General features: G+C 35.9%; 1 protein-coding gene across 3 annotated transcripts in view; it reads left to right on the top strand.

Moving 5' to 3' along the window:
- Positions 1–20,862, top strand: part of RIMS1 (regulating synaptic membrane exocytosis 1) — a 472,981-nt gene that overhangs the window by 194,937 nt on the left and 257,182 nt on the right. The window contains exon 4 of one of the 3 annotated variants that reach the window (XM_060168204.1): positions 1,830–1,841. The exons of the other annotated variants lie outside the window; for them this stretch is intronic. Coding sequence (XP_060024187.1) covers positions 1,830–1,841 — 12 coding nt within the window. The remainder of the gene's footprint in view (positions 1–1,829; positions 1,842–20,862) is intronic. 3 annotated transcript variants of the gene reach the window in all.

The raw sequence follows: 20,862 nt of genomic DNA, 5'->3' as shown, positions 1-20,862 counted from the left end.
GATAAATGATTCCCATTCAACACCAACAGATTACCTATGGGAGTAAGTTTATTTTCTGAAGAAAGTAGTTAATGTAGATTTAGTATCGTGAATTATGAAACCCTTGAAGCGTGTTACCACCAATTCTTCTTGTACAAAAAAAGCAGAACAAAACAACCTACCTTGAATTTCTGCAACATATGTTTCAGATTGAATGAAGGTAAAATCAAGGTAGATTGTGTGGCATTAAATTTAACGCAATGCAATCATGTATAAAGCAATATTAGCCTCTGTGAGAGTAACTTCAAATTTGCTGTCATGTTAAAAAAGGAAAAGAGTGCTAAGTCTTATGAAAATTATTTGGATATTTAAAGAGTGTGTCAAAATTTTAATTTCGTGGGGGAAAGTGGTGGTTTACACTTATATCTTCCTAATTTGGAAAATCACCGTTAAAATTAAAGTGAACCTACCCATCAACATTGTATTCTTTGGTAGTGTATTTGAGTTGTAAGTAGGGTATTATTCTAAAATCTCTTCTAGGGGAATTAAGACATTTAGTAAAATAGATGCATTATTAAACTTATTTTCTTTGTAGCCTTAACTTCTCCGAGCAACAGCATCTTTATCTATGAAACTGTATGGTAGTAATTAATGCATATGGCTGTTACGAGAATTAAAACAATTCAAATCTATGCAACTTTAATTTTTCTTTATGTTCCGTTCTTATGGTCACATAAGTTTTCTTTTGTCTTCCTAAAAGTTATGTGTTTTAGCTAATCCTCGTATGCTACCTTAAAGCCTTTCCAAAACAAGCTTGGATTGAGATCGTGTCTGGTGCATAAAAAGTGCACAGGACCTATTTGTTAAATTTCCCTTCTTTAGTTCTTGAACACACTTTTTGGAATGAATTCTTGCAAATGAGACCTGTGATGGTATTCAAAATATTAACAACTCATGCAGTAAGGGTACTGTCCAATCTGAAAGGGTGCTGATGCTGAATGCTAGGGTGCAAATGGGCTGAGTGCCCATAGCTGTTGAATGCTTTTAACTTCACATTATAGGTTTGAGGCAATCCAATAACATAGAATCAAACTCATATTTTAAACAGGAGAGGGGTTTAAAGGAAATTGAGCTACGTATGCTTTTGAGCAGACAAGCAGGCCTAATGTAGTTCATCCATCTTTACTAAACCCATTCAATCTTGGAAAAAATATTCAAAAAACAAAACAAAGCACAACTTAAAATATTTAATCTTGGACGAAGGACACAAAATTGTATAAATTTGTTTTTTTCCTGTGACACTGTAAATTTTGAAATACCTGTTATGAATAAATCTTCCTTGTGGGATAATTTATGGCTAAATGGTTAACAGATTTCTTTTCTCATCTTTATTTATTACAAACACTTCCCATTCTTAGATTTTTCCAGGTCATAACTATAAATATTTTAAGAGTAATTTGATGTAATTATTCATTCAAATTTTATGCATTTTAATATGTCTTTTCAATAATAGGTGGACTAAATATGGTAGTGAATTAAGTTTTCTTTCTGAAGAATGATTTAAATGTAGATTTAATAATCCAAGTTCTCGAAAGTTCTGAAATTATAGTGCCCAACTTCTGTACCTAACCTATAGCAGGATCAGTATATGTGTATTTTCAACAAAAGATTGAACAGTGACTATTTTTTGGTAAGAATAAATATTTACTTTTTAAACTACCTGTGCTTTTATACTTTAAAGTAACACATGATTGCTTTCTTAAAATCTGTTTATTAATATATGCCTTATTTTTGTTTTTCTCTTCTTTTCCCTCTCTCTTTACTCTGCTTCCTTGGATGCTTTCCCAAAGGAGGACAAAGTGGTTAGAATCCATGATTTCTTTTCTATCGTTTGTTATTACAATGCTGTGAACTTTATTAAGTGAATGTTTCACCTAGTGTTGTTAATCACTATATTTCACAAAGAAATTACATGCTAAGAAGAGCTCATTCGTAGCTCTCATTGAAAAATAAAATGAACATCTAGGAGCATTACAGAGTTTTATATTAATAGATACAGTCTGGGTAGTTTGTGTTCATGGGAACAGTGATATTTTAACATAATTTAAATCATTATGAAGCTCATTTGTCCTCTTAGCTCCCTGAGTTTTGAGGATGATTCATCTGCCTTGAGGAACAATAAAGTCTAATGGGCCTTACCTTTCTCATCACCCATTGGACGCATGGCGGGTGATTTGAAACTCTACAGCAGGAGGAATGGGATGTACTGATTTAGTGGAGAGAATGGATCAAATTAAAATCAAGAGCTCAGAATAAAATGATCTATAGAACACAAGTAGCAGAGTTGTCATATTGAACCACAGTTTTGCTCTTTTCTTCTCCCTCATGCATTGAAATCACTCCTAAGGAAGTAAAAGGTCACCTTTAACTCTTATCAGTCTTGGAAATCACAGAGGATGTACTCAGTAAGATAGGAGACAAGTGGAATCTTACATCAGCCTGTCCTTTGCAGACATACTATACACTTTCATTTGGTGTAAATTACAATTTCCCGATATGAGACTGAGGCAATGAGTATTTTGGGTTCAATATATCAACTCAGCTGCCTCTGTTCAACTGTTTTAAAGTTTAGATTACATACTGCAGTGTGTAGGCAGCAAGCCTGACATTAAGCTGAACATTAACTTGTGTTTTTAAACTTGATGTTAGTATATGTTCATAAGTTTTTTCTATGAAAAAGAAATCAGGGTATTATATAGGGTAGTTATTTTCACTAAATGTGTTTGCCTGTACCATTGGTGGTACGTGAGATCATTCTAGGGGCTATTATTTTAATGCAATACCGGTTTCCCCCACTATCTGAAAATAGAGATTTTCTATGAAAACTTTTGTAAGACCAAATGGCATAAAGAGAAGAAACAATTACCTCTGGACATATCTTGCTAACGGATGCACAAAATAAATCAAATAAGGCACAAATGCCCACAGACACATTTCAAAGCTGGTGGCTGGATGCTGAGATGCTGAGTGCAGTCCCTGGGGAAGGAGCTTGTCAGGGCTGCTCTCTCTGCTCTGGGTGTGTACTACCTCTATAACAGCTCACTCCAAAACAAACACGGAATGCTAATTTTCACATCTCACCTTTTTTCTTTCGTAAAAGCAAAGTGGAGTGAAGGGAACTTTTAAAAAGCGGGGGATACGTGTAATGTATTGTATTAGGAAAAAAACATAGACTATCACACTTTTGGTTTCATGAACACTACTTTGGATGAGTCTACATTTGAAATGCAGGTAATTTTAAAATCCTTTAAAGAATAAAAGTTTAAGTACATAAATAATGCTGGTGTTGTGCAGACTTCAGCTACTTCCGTAGGGCTGGCCAGATTGATTGTTCCCATACAGGTAGGGTATTTGTGCTTGTTATGATTACTGACTCTGTAATAAGAATTCAGGGGGATTTTGTGGTTGTCAGTCAAAAATAGAATGAAAAAAACCTGTAAAATACAATCACTTTCAATTATTATCTTCACTTTGATTAGAACGCATATATCTACCATTTATGTTTAAGTACTTCGTCAAAATTTCATTAAAATGCTTCTTAGCTGATTGAGGTTGACGATGAATTTCCATTTTGGTCCAAGGAAACTGAAGCCAGATTTTGTCTTAGTTGTGTTAAAGAGAATAGCCAAGTATTAAGCAAAGTACTTGATTGCTATTTCTTTCCCTATTCCTCTGAGATCTTTTATTTGTCGTAGAGAAATTATAATTTACAGATGTGTGGAGGGGGTGCTTTTATGAGAGGAAAGCAAAGACTAATAAGGATGAATAAAACTTTCCTAAAAGGAATCTCCATCTTGTTCAATAAAATAACGATGAGCTCTACTTAGTTTGTTAAATTGGTGAATAAAGTGACTAAAATACTAGTGTATATGATATGAAGACCTAAGGATAGCTAGAACATAAATATTTCTTTACTGAGTCCAGTGAAAAGTATTAATGATCACATCTTTTGCAGCCTGGCAATATTTTATTTCAAAACTTCACTCTTAGCCTAAATCACCTCTAGTAATTTGGGAGATTGTGTACTTATAAAGAAAACAGCTTGTCATGAAGAATCACTTTGCACTTGACGCATGTATAAAATAATCTCATTATAAATTATTACGTGTGTAAAGTGCAAAGTGCACACTCTGAGAGATAAAATGATAATTTTTATTTCATCGAAAGACTTCTCTGAAGTCTAAATATATAGGGATACTGTGGATTTCCCCACAGCCTGTTTAAATTGGTTTTTTTTTAACATCTTTATTGGAGTATAATTGCTTTACAATGGTGTGTTAGTTTCTGCTTTATAACAAAGTGAATCAGCTATACATAACCATATATCACCATATCTCCTCCCTCTTCCATCTCCCTCCCACCCTCCCTATCCCACCCCTCTAGGTGGTCACAAAGCACCTTGCCGATCTCCCTGGGCTATGCGGCTGCTTCCCACTAGCTATCTATTTTACATTTGGTAGTGTATATATGTCCATGCCACTCTCTCACATCATCCCAGCTTACCCTTCCCCCTCCCCGAGTCCTCAAATCCATTCTTTACATCTGTGTCTTTATTCCTGTCATGCCCCTACATTCTTCAGAACCTTTTTTTTTAGATTCCATATATATGTGTTAGCATACAGTATTTGATTTTCTCTTTCCGACTTCCTTCACTCTGTATGACAGCCTTTAGGTCCATCCACCTCACTACAAATAACTCAATTTTGTTTCTTTTATGGCTGAGTAATATTCCATTGTATATATGTGCCACATCTTCTTTATCCATTCATCTGTCGATGGACACTTAAGTTGCTTCCATGTCCTGGCTATTGTAAATAGAGCTGCAATGAACATTGTGGTACATGACTCTTTTTTTTTTTTTTTGGCGGTACGCGGGCCTCTTACTGCTGTGGCCTCTCCCGTTGCGGAGCACAGGCTCCGGATGCCCAGGCTCAGTGGCCATGGCTCATGGGCCCAGTGGCTCCATGGCATGTGGGATCTTCCCAGACCGGGGCACGAACCCATGTCCCCTGCATTGGCAGGCGGACTCTCAACCACTGCACTACCGCATGACTCTTTTTGAATTATGTTTTTCTCAGGGTATATGCCCAGTAGTGAGATTGCTGGGTCATATGGTAGTTCTATTTTTAGTTTTTTAGGGAACCTTCGTACTGTTCTCCATAGTGGCTGTATCAATTTACATTCCCACCAACACTGCAAGAGGGTTCCCTTTTCTCCACACCCTCTCCAGCATTTATTGTTTCTAGATTTTTTGATGATGGCCATTCTGCCTGGTGTGAGGTGATACCTCATTGTAGTTTTTATTTACATTTCTCTAATGATTAGTGATGTTGAGCATCCTTTCAGGTGTTTGTTGGCAATTTGTATATCTTTTTGGAGAAATGTCTATTTAGATCTTCTGCCCATTTTTGGATTGGGTTGTTTGTTTTTTTGATATTGAGCTGCATGAGCTGCCTGTGTATTTTGTAGATTAATCCTTTGTCAGTTGCTTCATTTGCAAATATTCTCTCCCATTCTGAGGGTTGCCTTTTCTTCTTGTTTATGGTTCCTTTTGCTGTGCAAAAGCTTTTAAGTTTCATTAGGTCCCATTTGTTTATTTTTGCTTTTATTTCCATTTCTCTAGGAGGTGAGTCAAAAAGGGTCTTGCTGTGATTTATGTCATAGAGTGTTCTGCCTATATTTTCCTCTAAGAGTCTTATAGTGTCTGGCTTTACATTTAGGTCTTTAATCCATTTTGAGTTTATTTTTGTGTATGGTGTTAGGGAGTGTTCTAATTTCCTTCTTTTACATGTAGCTGTCCTGTTTAACCAGCACCACTTATTGAAGAGGCTGTCTTTATTCCATTGTGTATTCTTGCCTCCTTTATTAAAGATAAAGTGACCATATGTGTGTGGGTTTATCTATCTCTGGGCTTTCTATGCTGTTCTGTTGATCTATATTTCTGTTTTTGTGCCAGTACCATACTGTCTTGATTACTGTACCTTTGTAGTATAGTCTGAAGTCAGAGAGTCTGATTCCTCCAGCTCTGTTTTTCTTTCTCTCAAGATTGCTTTGGCTATTCAGAGTCTTTTGTGTTTCCATACAAATTGTGAAATTTTTTGTTCTAGTTCTGTGAAAAATGCCATTGGTAGTTTGATAGGGATTGCATTGAATGTGTAGATTGCTTTGGGTAGTGTAGTCATTTTCACAATGTTGATTCTTCCAATCTAAAAACATGGTATATCTCTCCATCTGTTTGTATCATCTTTAATTTCTCTCATCAGTGTCTTATAGTTTTCTGCATACAGGTCTTTTGTCTCCTTAGGTAGGTTTATTCCTAGGTATTTTATTCTTTTTGTTGCAATGGTAAATGGGAATGTTTCCTTAATTTCTCTTTCAGATTCTTCATCATTTGTGTATAGGAATGCAAGACATTTCTGTGCATTAATTTTATACCCTGCTACTTTACCAGATTCATTGATTAGCTCTAGTAGTTTTCTGGTAGCATCTTTGGGATTTTCTATGTATAGTATCATGCCATCTGGAAACAGTGACTGTTTTACTTCTTCTTTTCCGATTTGGATTTTTATTTCTTTTTCTCCTCTGATTGCTGTGGCTAAAACTTCCAAAACTATGTTGAATAATAGTGGTGAGAGTGGGCAACTTTGTCTTTTTCCTGATCTTAGTGGAAATGGTTTCAGTTTTTCACCATTGAGAATGATGCTGGCCATGGGTTTGTCATATATGGCCTTTATTATGTTAAGGTAAGTTCCCTCTATGCTTACTTTCTGGTGAGTTTTTATCATAAATAAAATTCTATGAATTTGTCAAAAGGTTTCTCTGCATCTATTGAGATGATCATATGGTTTTTCTCCACCAATTTGTTAATATGGTTTATCACATTGATTTATTTGCATATATTGAAGATTCCTTGCATTCCTGGGATAACCCTCACTTGATCATGGTGTATGATCATTTTAATGTGCTGTTGGATTATGTTTGCTAGTATTTTGTTGAGGATTTTTGCATCTATGTTCATCAGTGATTTTGGTCTGTAGTTGTCTTTTTTTTGTGACATCTTTTATCTGGTTTAGGTATCAGGGTGATGGTGACCTCGTAGAATGAGTTTGGGAGTGTTCCTCCCTCTGCTATATTTTGGAAGAGTTTGAGAAGGATAGGTGTTAACTCTTCCCTAAATGTTTGATAGAATTCGCCTGTGAACCTGTCTGGTCCTGGGGTTTTGTTTGTTGGAAGATTTTTAATCACAGTCTCAATTTCAGTGCTTGTGATTGGTCTGTTTATATTTTCTATTTCTTCCTGGTTCATTCTCAGGAGACTGTGCCTTTCTAAGAATGTGCCCATTTCTTCCAGGTTGTCCATTTTATTGGCATAGAGTTGCTTGTAGTAATCTCTCATGATCCTTTGTATTTCTGCAGTGTCAGTTGTTACTTCTCCTTTTTCATTTCTAATTCTATTGATTTGAGTCTTCTCCCTCCTTTTCCTGATGAGTCTGGCTAATGGTTTATCAATTTTGTTTATCTTCTCAAAGAATCAGCTTTTAGTTTTATTGATCTTTGCTTTGGTTTCCTTCATTTCTTTTTCATTTATTTCTGATCTGATCTTTATGATTTCTTTCCTTCTGCTAACTTTGGGGTTTTTTTGTTCTTCTTTCTCTAATTGCTTTAGGTGTAAGCTTTGGTTGTTTATTCGAGATTTTTCTTGTTTCTTGAGGTAGGATTTTATTGCTATAAACTTCTGTCTTAGAACTGCTTTTGCTGCATCCCATAGGTTTTGGGTCATCATGTTTTCATTGTCATTTGTTTCTATGTATTTTTTGATTTCCTCTTTGATCTCTTCAGTGATCTCTTGGTTATTTAGTAGTGTATTGTTTAGCCTCCCTGTGTTTGTATTTTTTACAGATTTTTTCCTGTAATTGATATCTAGTCTCAGTGTTGTGGTCAGAAAAGATACTTGATACGATTTCAATTTTCTTAAATTTACGAAGGCTTGATTTGTGACCCAAGATATGATCTATCCTGGAGAATGGTCCATGAGCACTTGAGAAAAAAGTGTATTCTGTTGTTTTCGAATGGAATGTTCTATAAATATCAGTTAAGTCTATCTTGTTTAATGTATCATTTAAAGCTTGTGTTTCCTTATTTGTTTTCATTTTGAATGATCTGTCCATTGGTGAAAGTGGGGTGTGAAAGTCCCCTACTATGTTTGTGTTACTGTCGATTTCCCCTTTTATGGCTGTTAGCATTTGCCTTAAGTATTGTGGTGCTCCTATGTTGGTTGCATATATATTTACAATTGTTATATCTTTAAATTGTTTTTGTCTTTGTTTTATCATCTGTTTGATGACAGGGTATTAACTTTAGATAACTCCTTTAGTAAATTAACACTTTGGTCTTACTAAGTGAACTGAATTACATCCTCTAAACTCAGTTCCTTTGGGACTTCCTGTAAAATTTGATCAGTATTTCCTGTTTGGTGGGGGTAACTGGCTGATGAATAAAGCAACTAAAAATGAACTTGCTACCTTTCTAGTTAATCTTTATTTTCATGCAAATAAAAGTGTCAGGTGTTATATGTTAAGAGTATTTTGTAATAAATGTCAGCAATATTCTGAAAAAACAGAACATGACCATTTTCTTATTTTTTTTAATGTGAAAGCTACACATATCTACCTTTTATACATCATGTACAAAGAAACTTTTTTATATCAAGATAATTAATGAGGTACAATGTTTACAAAGTCATGATTTTTTTAACTGGCTCCTCATACCCTTTCATTGGTGTTTGTTTATAGAAATCATACTAAATGATATGCTGATAAAGTATGTTTTTATAGAAAAAAACTCAAAGTGTAAGGGTTGGGTGGAATGGGACAGCACCAACTGAGTTTGGAACTGTCCTCACACAAGTTGTTATCTGTAGGGAGGTTGATTCTGGCAGCAATAAAGAACTTTGCTTTCATGGACTCTGTTTTAAATACCAAAATTGTTTTGTTTTGTTTTTACTCTCACTAGGGTTAGATAAATACAAGCAATTCAGTAGAATCATATCCATTTTTTAAATGATTTGCATGATTGTGTTAAATATTTATTCTCATTATGAAAAAAACTCTCAGAATTATGCATATTTAGTCCATAGTACGATGAGCCATCTGATCATAATTTTCAACCTTCAATCTTTTGAAAAAAATGACTGTAAGAGTTTGCCTGCGTCCACTTTCATGTTTCTCTCTCTCTCTTTTTTTTAACTAGATGCTTTGATCATGGATTTCTTTGCAAGAATGTTCTCTTAGAGATTCTGCCCAGAAAGACAGTATGGGCCTAAGTAGAAAAGTTTATAAATAATAAACATTAATAAGGAAATATTAGGGTACACTGAGAGGAGAACATTCATTAAGCAATTTAATTGATTAGATTTTTCAAGGTTTCTCTTACTGTGTTGTGCTTGTCTGAGAGAGGAGTAAAACATCAAGTTGTAAAAACTTTCATTAGATAATGAAAATAATAAAATAATAAAAAAATTATTACAAATCAGTTTTAGGGATTTGCTACACTTTTTTTCAGGGCCATAGAATTTTAATCTCTTGAATTTAGCATTACTATTCTGGAAACATTTGTTAATATTCATTAATCATTGGGATTTTTATAGTCCTGGTTTTGTCCCCACTCCTGAAATCATAGTTTAAAACCATTATAAAACCTGTTTCCAGAAATTACAATTTCACAAAGCAATGTTCAATACAGATACATCTTAGGGTGTAGAGAAAACCCTTCTAATTTAAGGAAAGGGACTGTGAGAGGCAAAGCTTTCACAAAGCTAAAGACTAACCCATGTCAAACTGCCTAGCTTTCTGTGAACCTAAGTGGTCAGAACTCTTGTTCATTTACCTAGAAGTGGAATTACTGTGTCACGTGATAGCCTTATGTTTAACAATTTGAGGAACTGACAGTTTTCCCAAGCAGCTGCATGATGGTATTTATGGGTTCCAATTTCTCCACATTCTCATCAATACTTGTTACTACCTGGATTTGTTTCTACTATAGCCGTCATGTTGCCTGTGAAGTGATGTGGTATCCCGTTGTGCTTTTCACAAAGCTGTTTTTAAACCAAAATTATCAAACTAGTTTTATATCTCCAAGGATTCACTTTGTGTGGATTTAGATTCTTACATGAAAATGTTTCTAAGTGAGTCATTTCTTGAGAATAGATTTTTTTTAAAGCTATCATATTCAAAGCATTAGAAGTTTGGTTTCTTTCTTCTCTGGTGATTCTTTATGTCTCTTATGTTACAACTACATAAGTACTTATTAACCTATATAAAGCAATCAGAACAGGAGCTCTGTTGAGTTTAGGATAACTTGGAATCTAATATCTGTCTAAACCAGCTATCCCTAGGGTGCACACAAAGTAAGAGACTTTCATTGCCAATTGAAAAGACTATTTTTTAAACATGTGGAGAGAACTAGCAGCTTCTGTTTTACCATTCAGCCGTAGGTCCAAAATTAACACAGAAGCTTAAGCCCAGATTCTAAAAGACCATTCTTTTTTCAGCATGTGCAGGATATTTTCTTGAGTGATGAAAGCTTTCAGCAGTATGCAAATAGACCCACACAGAGACGCAGGAATGACCAGATTTTCTGTCACCAGCCATCCAACTCTCCATACATCCCTGAGGTCTTCCTCCAACAGATTTCAGCAGTAGATAGATTCCCTATCATTGCTGCCACTAGTGGGGAATAAATTATTAGTCGCAAGCAAAGCCTATTTTATCTGATATTTGTATAGCTACTCCAGCTCTGTTTCGGTTGCTATTTACATGGTATATCCTTTTCCATTCTTTTAATTTAATCATACATTTGTCTTTGAATCTAAAGTGTGTCTTATACAAACAGCATATACTTAGGTTTGGGGTTTTTTTTTAAATCCAGGCTGACAATCTCTGCCTTTTGATTAGATTTGTAATCCATTCATATTTAATGTTTTTATTGATATGATTGTATTTTTGTCTCCTAGTTTACATTGTGCTTTTTTTTTTAACATCTTTATTGGGGTATAATTGCTTTACAATGGTGTGTTAGTTTCTGCTTTATAACAAAGTGAATCAGTCATACATATACATATGTTCCCATATCTCTTCCCTCTTGCGTCTCCCTCCCTCCCACCCTCCCTATCCCACCCCTCCAGGCTGTCACAAAGCACCGAGCCAATATCCCTGTGCCATGCGGCTGCTTCCCACTAGCTATCTACCTTACTACGTTTGTTAGTGTGTATATGCCCATGACTCTCTCTCGCCCTGTCACAGCTCACCCTTCCCCCTCCCCATAACCTCATGTCCGTTCTCTAGGAGGTCTGCGTCTTTATTCCTGCTTTACCCCTAGGTTCTTCATGACATTTTTTTTCTTAAATTCCATATATATGTGTTAGCATACGGTATTTGTCTTTTTCTTTCTGACTTACTTCACTCTGTATGACAGACTCTAGGTCTATCCACCTCATTACAAATAGCTCAATTTCGTTTCTTTTTATGGCTGAGTAATATTCCATTGTATATATGTGCCACATCTTCTTTATCCATTCATCTGATGACGGGCACTTAGGTTGTTTCCATCTCTGGGCTATTGTAAATAGAGCTGCAATGAACATTTTGGTACATGACTCTTTTTGAATTTTGGTTTTCTCAGGGTATATGCCCAGTAGTGGGATTGCTGGGTCATATGGTAGTTCTATTTGTAGTTTTTTAAGGAACCTCCATACTGTTCTCCATAGTGGCTGAACCAATTCACATTCCCACCAGCAGTGCAAGAGTGTTCCCTTTTCTCCACACCCTCTCCAGCATTTATTGTTTCTAGATTTTTTGATGATGGCCATTCTGACTGGTGTGAGATGATATCTCATTGTAGTTTTGATTTGCATTTCTCTAATGATTAATGATGTTGAGCATTCTTTCATGTGTTTGTTGGCAGTCTGTATATCTTCTTTGGAGAAATGTCTATTTAGGTCTTCTGCCCATTTTTGGATTGGGTTGTTTGTTTTCTTGTTATTGAGCTGCATGAGCTGCTTGTAAATTTTGGAGATTAATCCTTTGTCGGTTGCTTCATTTGCAAATATTTTCTCCCATTCTGAGGGTTGTCTTTTGGTCTTGTTTATGGTTTCCTTTGCTGTGCAAAAGCTTTGAAGTTTCATTAGGTCCCATTTGTTTATTTTTGTTTTTATTTCCATTACTCTAGGAGGTGGGTCAGAAAGGATCTTGCTGTGATTTATTACATTGTGCTTTTTATCTCTCTTCTTTTTTTATTTTTGTTCCTCACTGTTCCTCCTTTACTGTTTTATTTTGCATTAATGGAGTATTTTCTAGGCATGTTTTAATTATTTCAGTGATTTTTAACTGTATTTTCTGAGTTATTTTCTCAGTGACTCTAGGGTTTCCAGTATACATTTTTTTTCCATCTTTATTGAGATATAATGACATGTAACATTGTGTAAATCTAAGGTATACAATATGATGATTTGATACATGTATCTATTACACCCATTTTGCCAGAATCTACTTCACATTTATACCACCTTAATCCCAGTGAAAGCTAAAAATGTCCATTCTACATAACTCTATTCACCCTTCTCCCTTTTTTTGTGCTATCGTTTTTATATACTTTATGTCTATATGTTACAAGTCCAATAATACATTGTTGTAACTATCACTTTATATGGTTTTATCTTTTAATGAAGCTGAGAGAAGAAATCAGAGCAAGTATACATTTACAGGATATGTTATATAACATTCTTATTTACTATTTTTGGTTCTCTTAACTTCTTCCTGTGGCTTCAAGTTACCATCTGTTGTCATTTCCTAACTCCAGTCCAAAGTTACTTCCATCCATCTCCTTTGTGCTGTTGTTATTGCCAAATGTATGCGATTTCTTTATGCTATAGACTTAACAATACTAGTATATTAATACTGTTTTATACTACTTTTAAATAATTTAACAAAGAAGAAATATGAAAGTATACTTTCATAATTACCCCGTTATTATCTTTACCATAGTTCTTTTTTTTTTACATGTGAATTCATATTACTCTCTAGCCTAAAGAATTTCATTTAGTATTTCTTAAAGATGAGTCTTCTAGCAATGAATTCTGTCAGATTTTGTTTACCTAGGAGTGTATTTCTCCTTCATTTTTGAAATATAATTTTGCTGGTTTTGGGATTCTTGGTTAACAGTTTCTTTTTCCTTCTTTCAGCACTTCAAATATATAATCCCAGTCCCTCTGACCTCCATTGTCTTTGATGAGAAGTCAACTGTTAATCTTATTAAGAGCTCTTGTGGGTGATGAGTCTATTTTCTCTGTTACTTTCAAAAATTTCTCTTTGCCTATCATTTTCAACGTTTACTATGATGTGCAACTGTCTAAGTATGAATCTCTTTGTGTCCTTCCTAGTTGGGTTCATTAGTTTCTTAGACATGCAGATTAGTGTTTTCCATCAAATTTGGGAAAGTTTCAGCCCTTGATGCTTTGAAATTTTTTTTGTCCCTTTTTCTCTCTCCTCATTATGGCAGCTCCTACTGCACATATGTTGGTGCAGCTAATGGTTTCCCACATTTCTCTGAGGTTCTGTTCATTTTTCTTCATTCTTTCATCTCTCTTTTCATTAGGTCACATAATCACTATTGATCTGTCTTTAAGTTCATGGATTCTTTCTTCTGCCAGCTCAAATCTAATGTTGAGCCCTTCTAGTAAATTTTTCATTTGGTTATTCTTTTCAACTCCAGAATCATTTTATTTCTTTAGTAAGCTATATCTCTTTATCTATCTTCTCTATTTGATGAGATGTTGTTGTCATAACTTGCTTTATTCTTTGAGCATAGTTCCTTTAGCTCTTTGAAAATATTTACAACAGTTTTTTTAAATGTCTTCATCTGGTATGTCCAACATCTGGGCCCTCTCTGAAGGAGGCCCTTTTTTTTCTTCTGTGAACGAGTTGCATGTTGCTATTTCTTTGCATGCCTCATAATTTATAGTTGAATACTGGCCATTTTAGATTATATATTTGGCAAATCTGGTTACCAATCCCAGTTCCCACTCCTGGGGCCTTTTTTTGCTTGTTTGCTTCTTTATCTGTTTAGTGAGTTGGTTGCACCATTTCAGTGAAACCAATTTCCCCTGCAGTGTGCAACCTCTGATGTTGCTACTTGTGGGCACAGCTTTGGCATGCACACATCACTCTAGCCTTCCCATCAGGGATGCTGGTGCTTTTAACCAGGCAGTCTTTAACCACTGCTCTCTTTTCTTGATCTCCCAGTTAAGATCTCAGTATTCTGCTTGTATTGAAGCCAGTCTTCAAAGTCTGCTCCAATTCCAGACTCTCCTTATCTGCTTCCCTGTTTCTTTCTGTTAAGCTTCTTGCTTGTCTTTTGTTTCCCTTGTTGCTATCATGGAGCTGTCAGTCTTCTCCTTATGGCTCAGCACCAAAATCTGCATTATTTTTAACAGTGGTGCTATGCTTGAGTGTTCCCAACCTCTGTTCCAAATGAAATAATCTCCCTTAGAGAAAGATACAAAACTCTTTCTTTCTATGGCTTGTCTCTTCCGCTAGTCAGAACTCCATGCCACTGCTCTGGAGCTGGGGTTAGGGATGGCAGCCTGCTTCTCTCAGATAGACACCTCTGCTCCATGAGTGTCACACTGGATGAGGTCAGTAATCCCTGGTATTCTTGATGTACTTTTCCTGATGTGGAAATTCCACCCTATGAGCAAACTGGGACAAGGGTGTTTGGGGTCCAGCAACCTTGGTCTGCCACAACAGAGGTAGAGCTTTAACATAGGATTGGCAGATGGGTGGAGGAAGTGAGCCCTTGACCACTCAATGGCACTTGCCTGGAATAGAGTTGGAAGTGGGGATGAGATATGCTGCTGACCTTACCTGCTGGGGCAGGAACTATAGCCCTTGACTGGGGGCTGTGGGAAGAGGGAGCCCATGTGCTTGGCTGCACCCACAGATGGCACTTCCATCTTGCTGAGCTTGGACGGATGAAGGGAGTGGGTTGTAGCTCAAATGCCACAGACCCTCACTTTTCTTATGGACATTTAGTAGAGTTTCTTGAATAAATGTTTGTCCATTTGCTATATGCACTTTGGATAATTTCTAGGGACTTTAAATGGTTATTTTTAAAAAGTAATTTTCACCAGTTATGGAGTGGAAGTCTACAGAGCTCCTCTAGAAGTGCCTTTCAAACAGACTCTTGATGGTTCTATGTTAACACTCATCTATTCACTTATTAGTTCATTTTTCATTTTTTCATTCATCAATTTACATTTTTTCCCATAGGATCTTTATATATAATTTTATTCTTTTAGAATCAACTACTAATTGCTTTAACAAATGCAATTTTGATGGTGATACATGCCAAGATGCACTCTTTCTGTTTAATTTCATACAAAAAATTCTTTCTGTGAACTTACTATTTAACAGTTTCAAATTAAAGTGTGTGTGTGTGTGTATGTGTGTGTGTTCTGTTTGATGCATAATAATATTTATGGAACACCACATTAAAGAAATAGGTTTCTCAAAAGCTTCCCCTTAGTGTACATGATGACAAGTATCTGGTAATTCTATGAACATCCCTACTCAAACCTTTTAGTGCCAAAAGTATTTTGTGCCTATTTATTTAAAAGCCACAAGTCTAATAGACTATGACTATTTCCCATATTCTATTTATTAGAGCTGTCTTGGAGAGATCTTTAAAAGTTTATAAAATATGTTCTAAACTTATTAGAGTAGTTTTGCAGACACTTAAAACATTTTTAATATGTTCTAAATCTTGTAGTCGTACTGAAGTTAGGAACCTAGATCTTAAGAAGTCATTTTCATATACTTCTTTACTATGGCATTTAATAAATGTATTCATTGAGTATTTCATTGCTATGTAATATGTACATGCAATAGAGTCTTTTCTTACATAAACTTCAAAAGCAAATATTTTGTTTCCAAAATTCCTTTTAAATTGTTTCATAATGGAAGAAAAAAGAACATTGTGCATTTAATTTCTAAACATCTGTGTTGTCAAAAATTAAATTTTCATAAAAATCAATCAAGTATTTTTATTGACCAATAACGTACTGTTGTAGTCACTATCACCACTATCCCTGAACTATTTTAGGAACCATATCAACACTGTCACCCAACTCAGCCTTTTCTTTCTATTTACCAGGATAGTATGTTCTCTTCTTATTTTTCTTTGAGTTCTCTATGCTCTTGGAGATTAAAGAACGAAGGACTATCCTCCTGCTTTTCTTGTGGGTTAAGTACAAGTGAAGACCCCTTGTTTTGCCCTATGTCTGACTCACTTGTTTTCTCTATCTTTGCTTTATTTTCACGTTTTGGTAAAAAGTAAATTTGGGGTATTAAGATGAATTACAGGACATGGTTTAAAGATGGTATCAAGGATAGTAGAAGTTATATAGTGAACACTTCTTGTGTTTCTACTTTGAAATTATTCTTTAAAAAGAAACAATTTTGATGATGTCTTAAAAGATGATGTCTCATGTTTTTTCTCATCATATTCACCACCTTCCATTACTAATAGTTTTCAGAATCTCAAAGCTCTTCTTACATAATAATCCTTCCACTGAATTTTGAATTATCCAAAAGCAAAATTTTCTAGATCAGATTGTCTTGTTTCCATGCAAGAAATGTTTTCTCAAATCTCTAATAATACGGACTGTGGGTTTTCTTTTTTATGTCAATATTCCCCCAATTTTTGTAATATATAAAATGGCTGTTTCTTATGGAAACATTTGCTCTGATTCCTCACAAAAATCCTACTTTTCTCAAAGGAAAACTTCACCCATTGGTTCATCCTCAAAATTTGAGATTGAGCCCTTGTCTAAATTTTAGCTTTAAATGAAGAAGAAAGCTTTCATTTTCTAACAGTCCCACCTGTCAGGTTTTGGGACGGTGTGAGTGTGATGCTATGGGGGAAAGCTTTGCAGCAGGGAATTCAGGGCAGGTTCCTTGGTTGGCCTTATCGCTGTCTGCCACTCAGACTTGAGCTCCCGGTGGCCCCCTTTCCTTTGGCAACATCCTCAGTATCATTCAGGATTGATATTTCTTTCTCTCCAATAGTTCTGTTCATCAGACTTGTCTCTGACCACTGTAGACCCCTCTAAGCTTCCCAGTGTCCGTGACAGGTCAGAGTTCTAATTGTCCTAGTAAACAGAGAGGGGGGCCTCTGGGTGGGGGAGACCTCACATTGGCAGTCAGATGCATCTGCAGATGTTCAAGAAGCATCTCAAACTTAACACATGCAAAACTCAACTCCCATTTTTACCCCCCAAGCTAGCTTACTGCACAGTCTTCACTGCAGGAAACGGCAGCTCCATTATTGAAGGAGCACAAACCAAAGACCCAGGAATCCTCCTGACTTGCCTCTTTCTCTATCTCTTTGTTTTTCCTTTTTTTCTCTTATATCTCATATCCAACCCATCAGGAAATCCTGTTGTCTCTATCTTCAAAATATAACCAAAATGCAGCGTCTTCTCACCACTTCCCCTTTTCTAGCCTGCTCTGAGACATTATCTAGTCTGAAGTATTGCATTGGTTTGCTAACCAACCTCTCCTTTCTGGCCCCAAAATGCCACTCCCCAAGCCCAATCTTAGCTAGAGTGATGATTTTAAAATGGAAAACAGACCATGTCATGTCTGTGCTCAAAGCCCCATGTTGGCTTCCCATCTCATTCAAAGTAAAAGCAAAGCCCCTCAGAGTGGTACCCAAACTCCACGTGATCTGTACCCACACACACAGGCACCCTCTCCTACCATCTCCCACCTGCTCACTGCCTTTGCTGGTGGTCTTCTTCCTGTCCCTACTGGACACTAAACAAAAACTTGCCTAGGTCCTAGCACAGCTGCTGCTTCTTCTGGAGCACGCTGCCCATACCTCAGTCCTGAGCTGTGTTCTGGTTTTTGCTCAGATATTACTGTATCAAAGAGGCCCTCTCTAATCACCCCGTATAAAACTGTGGGCACCTCCCCTACCATGCTATCCTTTCCTATGTGTCATGTTTAATTTTTCTCCACAGTACTTTCCCCTCCTGTTTCTTTGTTCAATGTGAGCTCTGCGAAGAGGGGGCTTTGTTTTATTCTGTGCAGTATTCTCAGTGCCAGCAACAATGCCTGGCTTAGATAGGCACTTTACAAATTATGTGATTGTGTTAGGGTTTTCTAGAGAAACAGAACCAATATATGTGATTTATTATAAGGAATTGGCTTATGTAACTATGGAGACTGAGAAGCCCCATGACCTGCTGTCTGTGGTAGGGAGGCCCAGCAAAACCAGGAGTTACTTCCAGTGCAGGCCAGAAGGCCTGAGAACCAGTGGGCCCAGCGATGGGGTCCTGACTTCAGTGCAGGAGGACACTGAAGCCCTAGCTCAAACAGTCAGAGGGACAGTGAATTCTCCCTTTCTCTACACTTTTGTTCTGTTCAGGCCCTCAAGGGATTGGATGCAGCCCACCCATCCTGGGGAGGGCAATCTGCTTTACTCAGTCTCCCAATTCAAATGCTCACCTCATCTGGAAACGCCTTCACGGACACACCCAGAATTAATATTTAACCCAATATCTGGGTACTGTGTGGCCTGGTCAAGTTGACACATCACGTTACCTGTGACTGTGATGCAGTTAGTGTCTGTAGTGTGAGCTTCGTGTCAGCAGGGCAGAGAACCTCTTCTCCACTCAGCACCATCCTCCTGCCTTGAGAAAGTCACTGGGCAAAGCCCCGCTGTACTTCATATGCTCTATTTGCTTGTTAAAGTGGGGATTAAAATTTGCAGCCCTGGGGCAGCGTGCAGAGCAATGGCACGGTTTTGGAGGCTTTTTCTGCCCTCTCTCTCCCACTGGACCCTAGTCCTCCTTGCTCCATGACCATGTGCTCCTTAGCTTAAGCACCTCTGGGAACCTGTCCACATCCCAGCCTTCCCTCACCCGTGTCCTACTCAGCTTGATTCTTCTATTTTTTTTTTTCGGATTACATTTTTTTTAACATCTTTATTGGAGTATAATTGCTTTACAATGGTGTTAGTTGCTGCTTTATAACAAAGTGAATCATCTATATGTATACATATATCCTCATTCTTACCTGGACCGTGTCTTCCAAAAACTTCTCAAAGTTTCTGACCTATTCATGGTGTCCATCCTTGTTTCACAGAACATATTCAGACATTCTTACTTTTGTACTTTTATAACATTTGGAGGATTAGGTAATTGCCTTCTTGAATTGAAATTTTATTGAGTAATTTTGATAAGGTTGAACTTTTAAACAAATAATATTAGAGCTTAAATAGAATGATAAACCCTCCCCCAGTTTAAAAACCAAGAGTTTTTATGCTGACATTAGGCATGGATAATGTTTAAAGTTAATTTTACTCTGGAATAGTCAACACAAAAGATTTTTAAAATACTCTTTTTGGTGAGTATTTTCAAAAATTTAGTACTTTTAGTTTCTTCTAATGTAACCCTGAATAATTTTTTCTTCTTGAATTCTTGTCACCTCCAACTCTTACTGGGTTGACTTGCCCATTAGTAAAATCCAGTAATGTGTTTGGATCCTAGTTATTGCAGTGAGAAAATACACATCAAATGTGCAATGATATTATAATATCAGAGAAATTTTTTAAGTAGTTTCAAATTAGTGGTTAATGCTATATAAATAAAAGCTTGATGCAAGACACTTTTTGATCATTTTACTCTTTGCCCTAAAACACATATCCAGACACAAAATAATGTACTCTATAGTGTTTTTTAAATAAAACACTATATTTAAAGCAAATATTGTATGAAATATTACTATATCAAACATTGCTGAACAATTAAAGCAATTGTTCTCTGATGTATCTTGAAATTATTTTCAAAAGGAAAATGTTTGGATTGTGTAAACTCATTGTTGAACTGAAACTTTCTCATTAATGAAGTAAAGTATTGTGATGGTTAGAGAAAATGAGAGAATTAGAATTTGACTTGGCACACTTTAACAAATGCAAATGAACCAAAGATATACTTTATAATTTGTCTTTTAATTCACTTAGTACTTTTTAAATGTTCTGTAAAGTAATTTCCAACTTGCATTATTTCATGAAATTATGTCCACACTGATAGTCATAGTAGTTCTTTATAGGTAGAGATGAAAACTGTGGCCAAAGAAGTTTAGTGATTTTTCTCTCCATCAGAATGTTGATAGGATGTGGTTGGAAATCCAAGGTACCTTCATCAGAGCTCATGACTTTAAATTAAGTGATGTGATTAATTTCTTCTAAGACAAATTCTCTGGTTATAAACAGTCTCTACTGTTTATAACAGATTTTAAAGAGTATATTAAATCTCACATTTTATTTGTGGGCATGTTTTAACTCCTTCACTTTGCTTTAACTGCTTGGATGATATGGACCATATTTTATTTTCCTGGGAGATACTTGAATTCAAAAGAATCAAAGGAGGCTCCCCACAAGATTTCAGCTTACTAAGTTCAAATCTGAACCAACTTCAGTAGGTAATGGTACATGCATGAAGAATGGGCACAGATAGATTTTTCTGTTTTGGACTATTCATTCAAGATTTGCAAGTAATCTAGTTTCCATTTCATGAATGCTTCTTAATCATACACTTCTTTGTTGGTACTTTATTATTAATTGGAATAAATTACTTCGATTTGTATCTTTGGTAGGCATATGAATTTGGTTGAAAGTCAAGTACTTATTATAGGCATTGATTTTCTTAGATATGTATAGAATAAATAACATGTTATTGGCCAAGTATGGTATTATTAGAAACTGA

The sequence above is a fragment of the Lagenorhynchus albirostris genome, chromosome 12 (assembly GCF_949774975.1).
Source record: "Lagenorhynchus albirostris chromosome 12, mLagAlb1.1, whole genome shotgun sequence".
Classification (NCBI taxonomy): domain Eukaryota; kingdom Metazoa; phylum Chordata; class Mammalia; order Artiodactyla; family Delphinidae; genus Lagenorhynchus; species Lagenorhynchus albirostris.
Note: the sequence above shows the minus strand (reverse complement) of the source record. Positions and strands in the feature narration are given on the sequence as shown.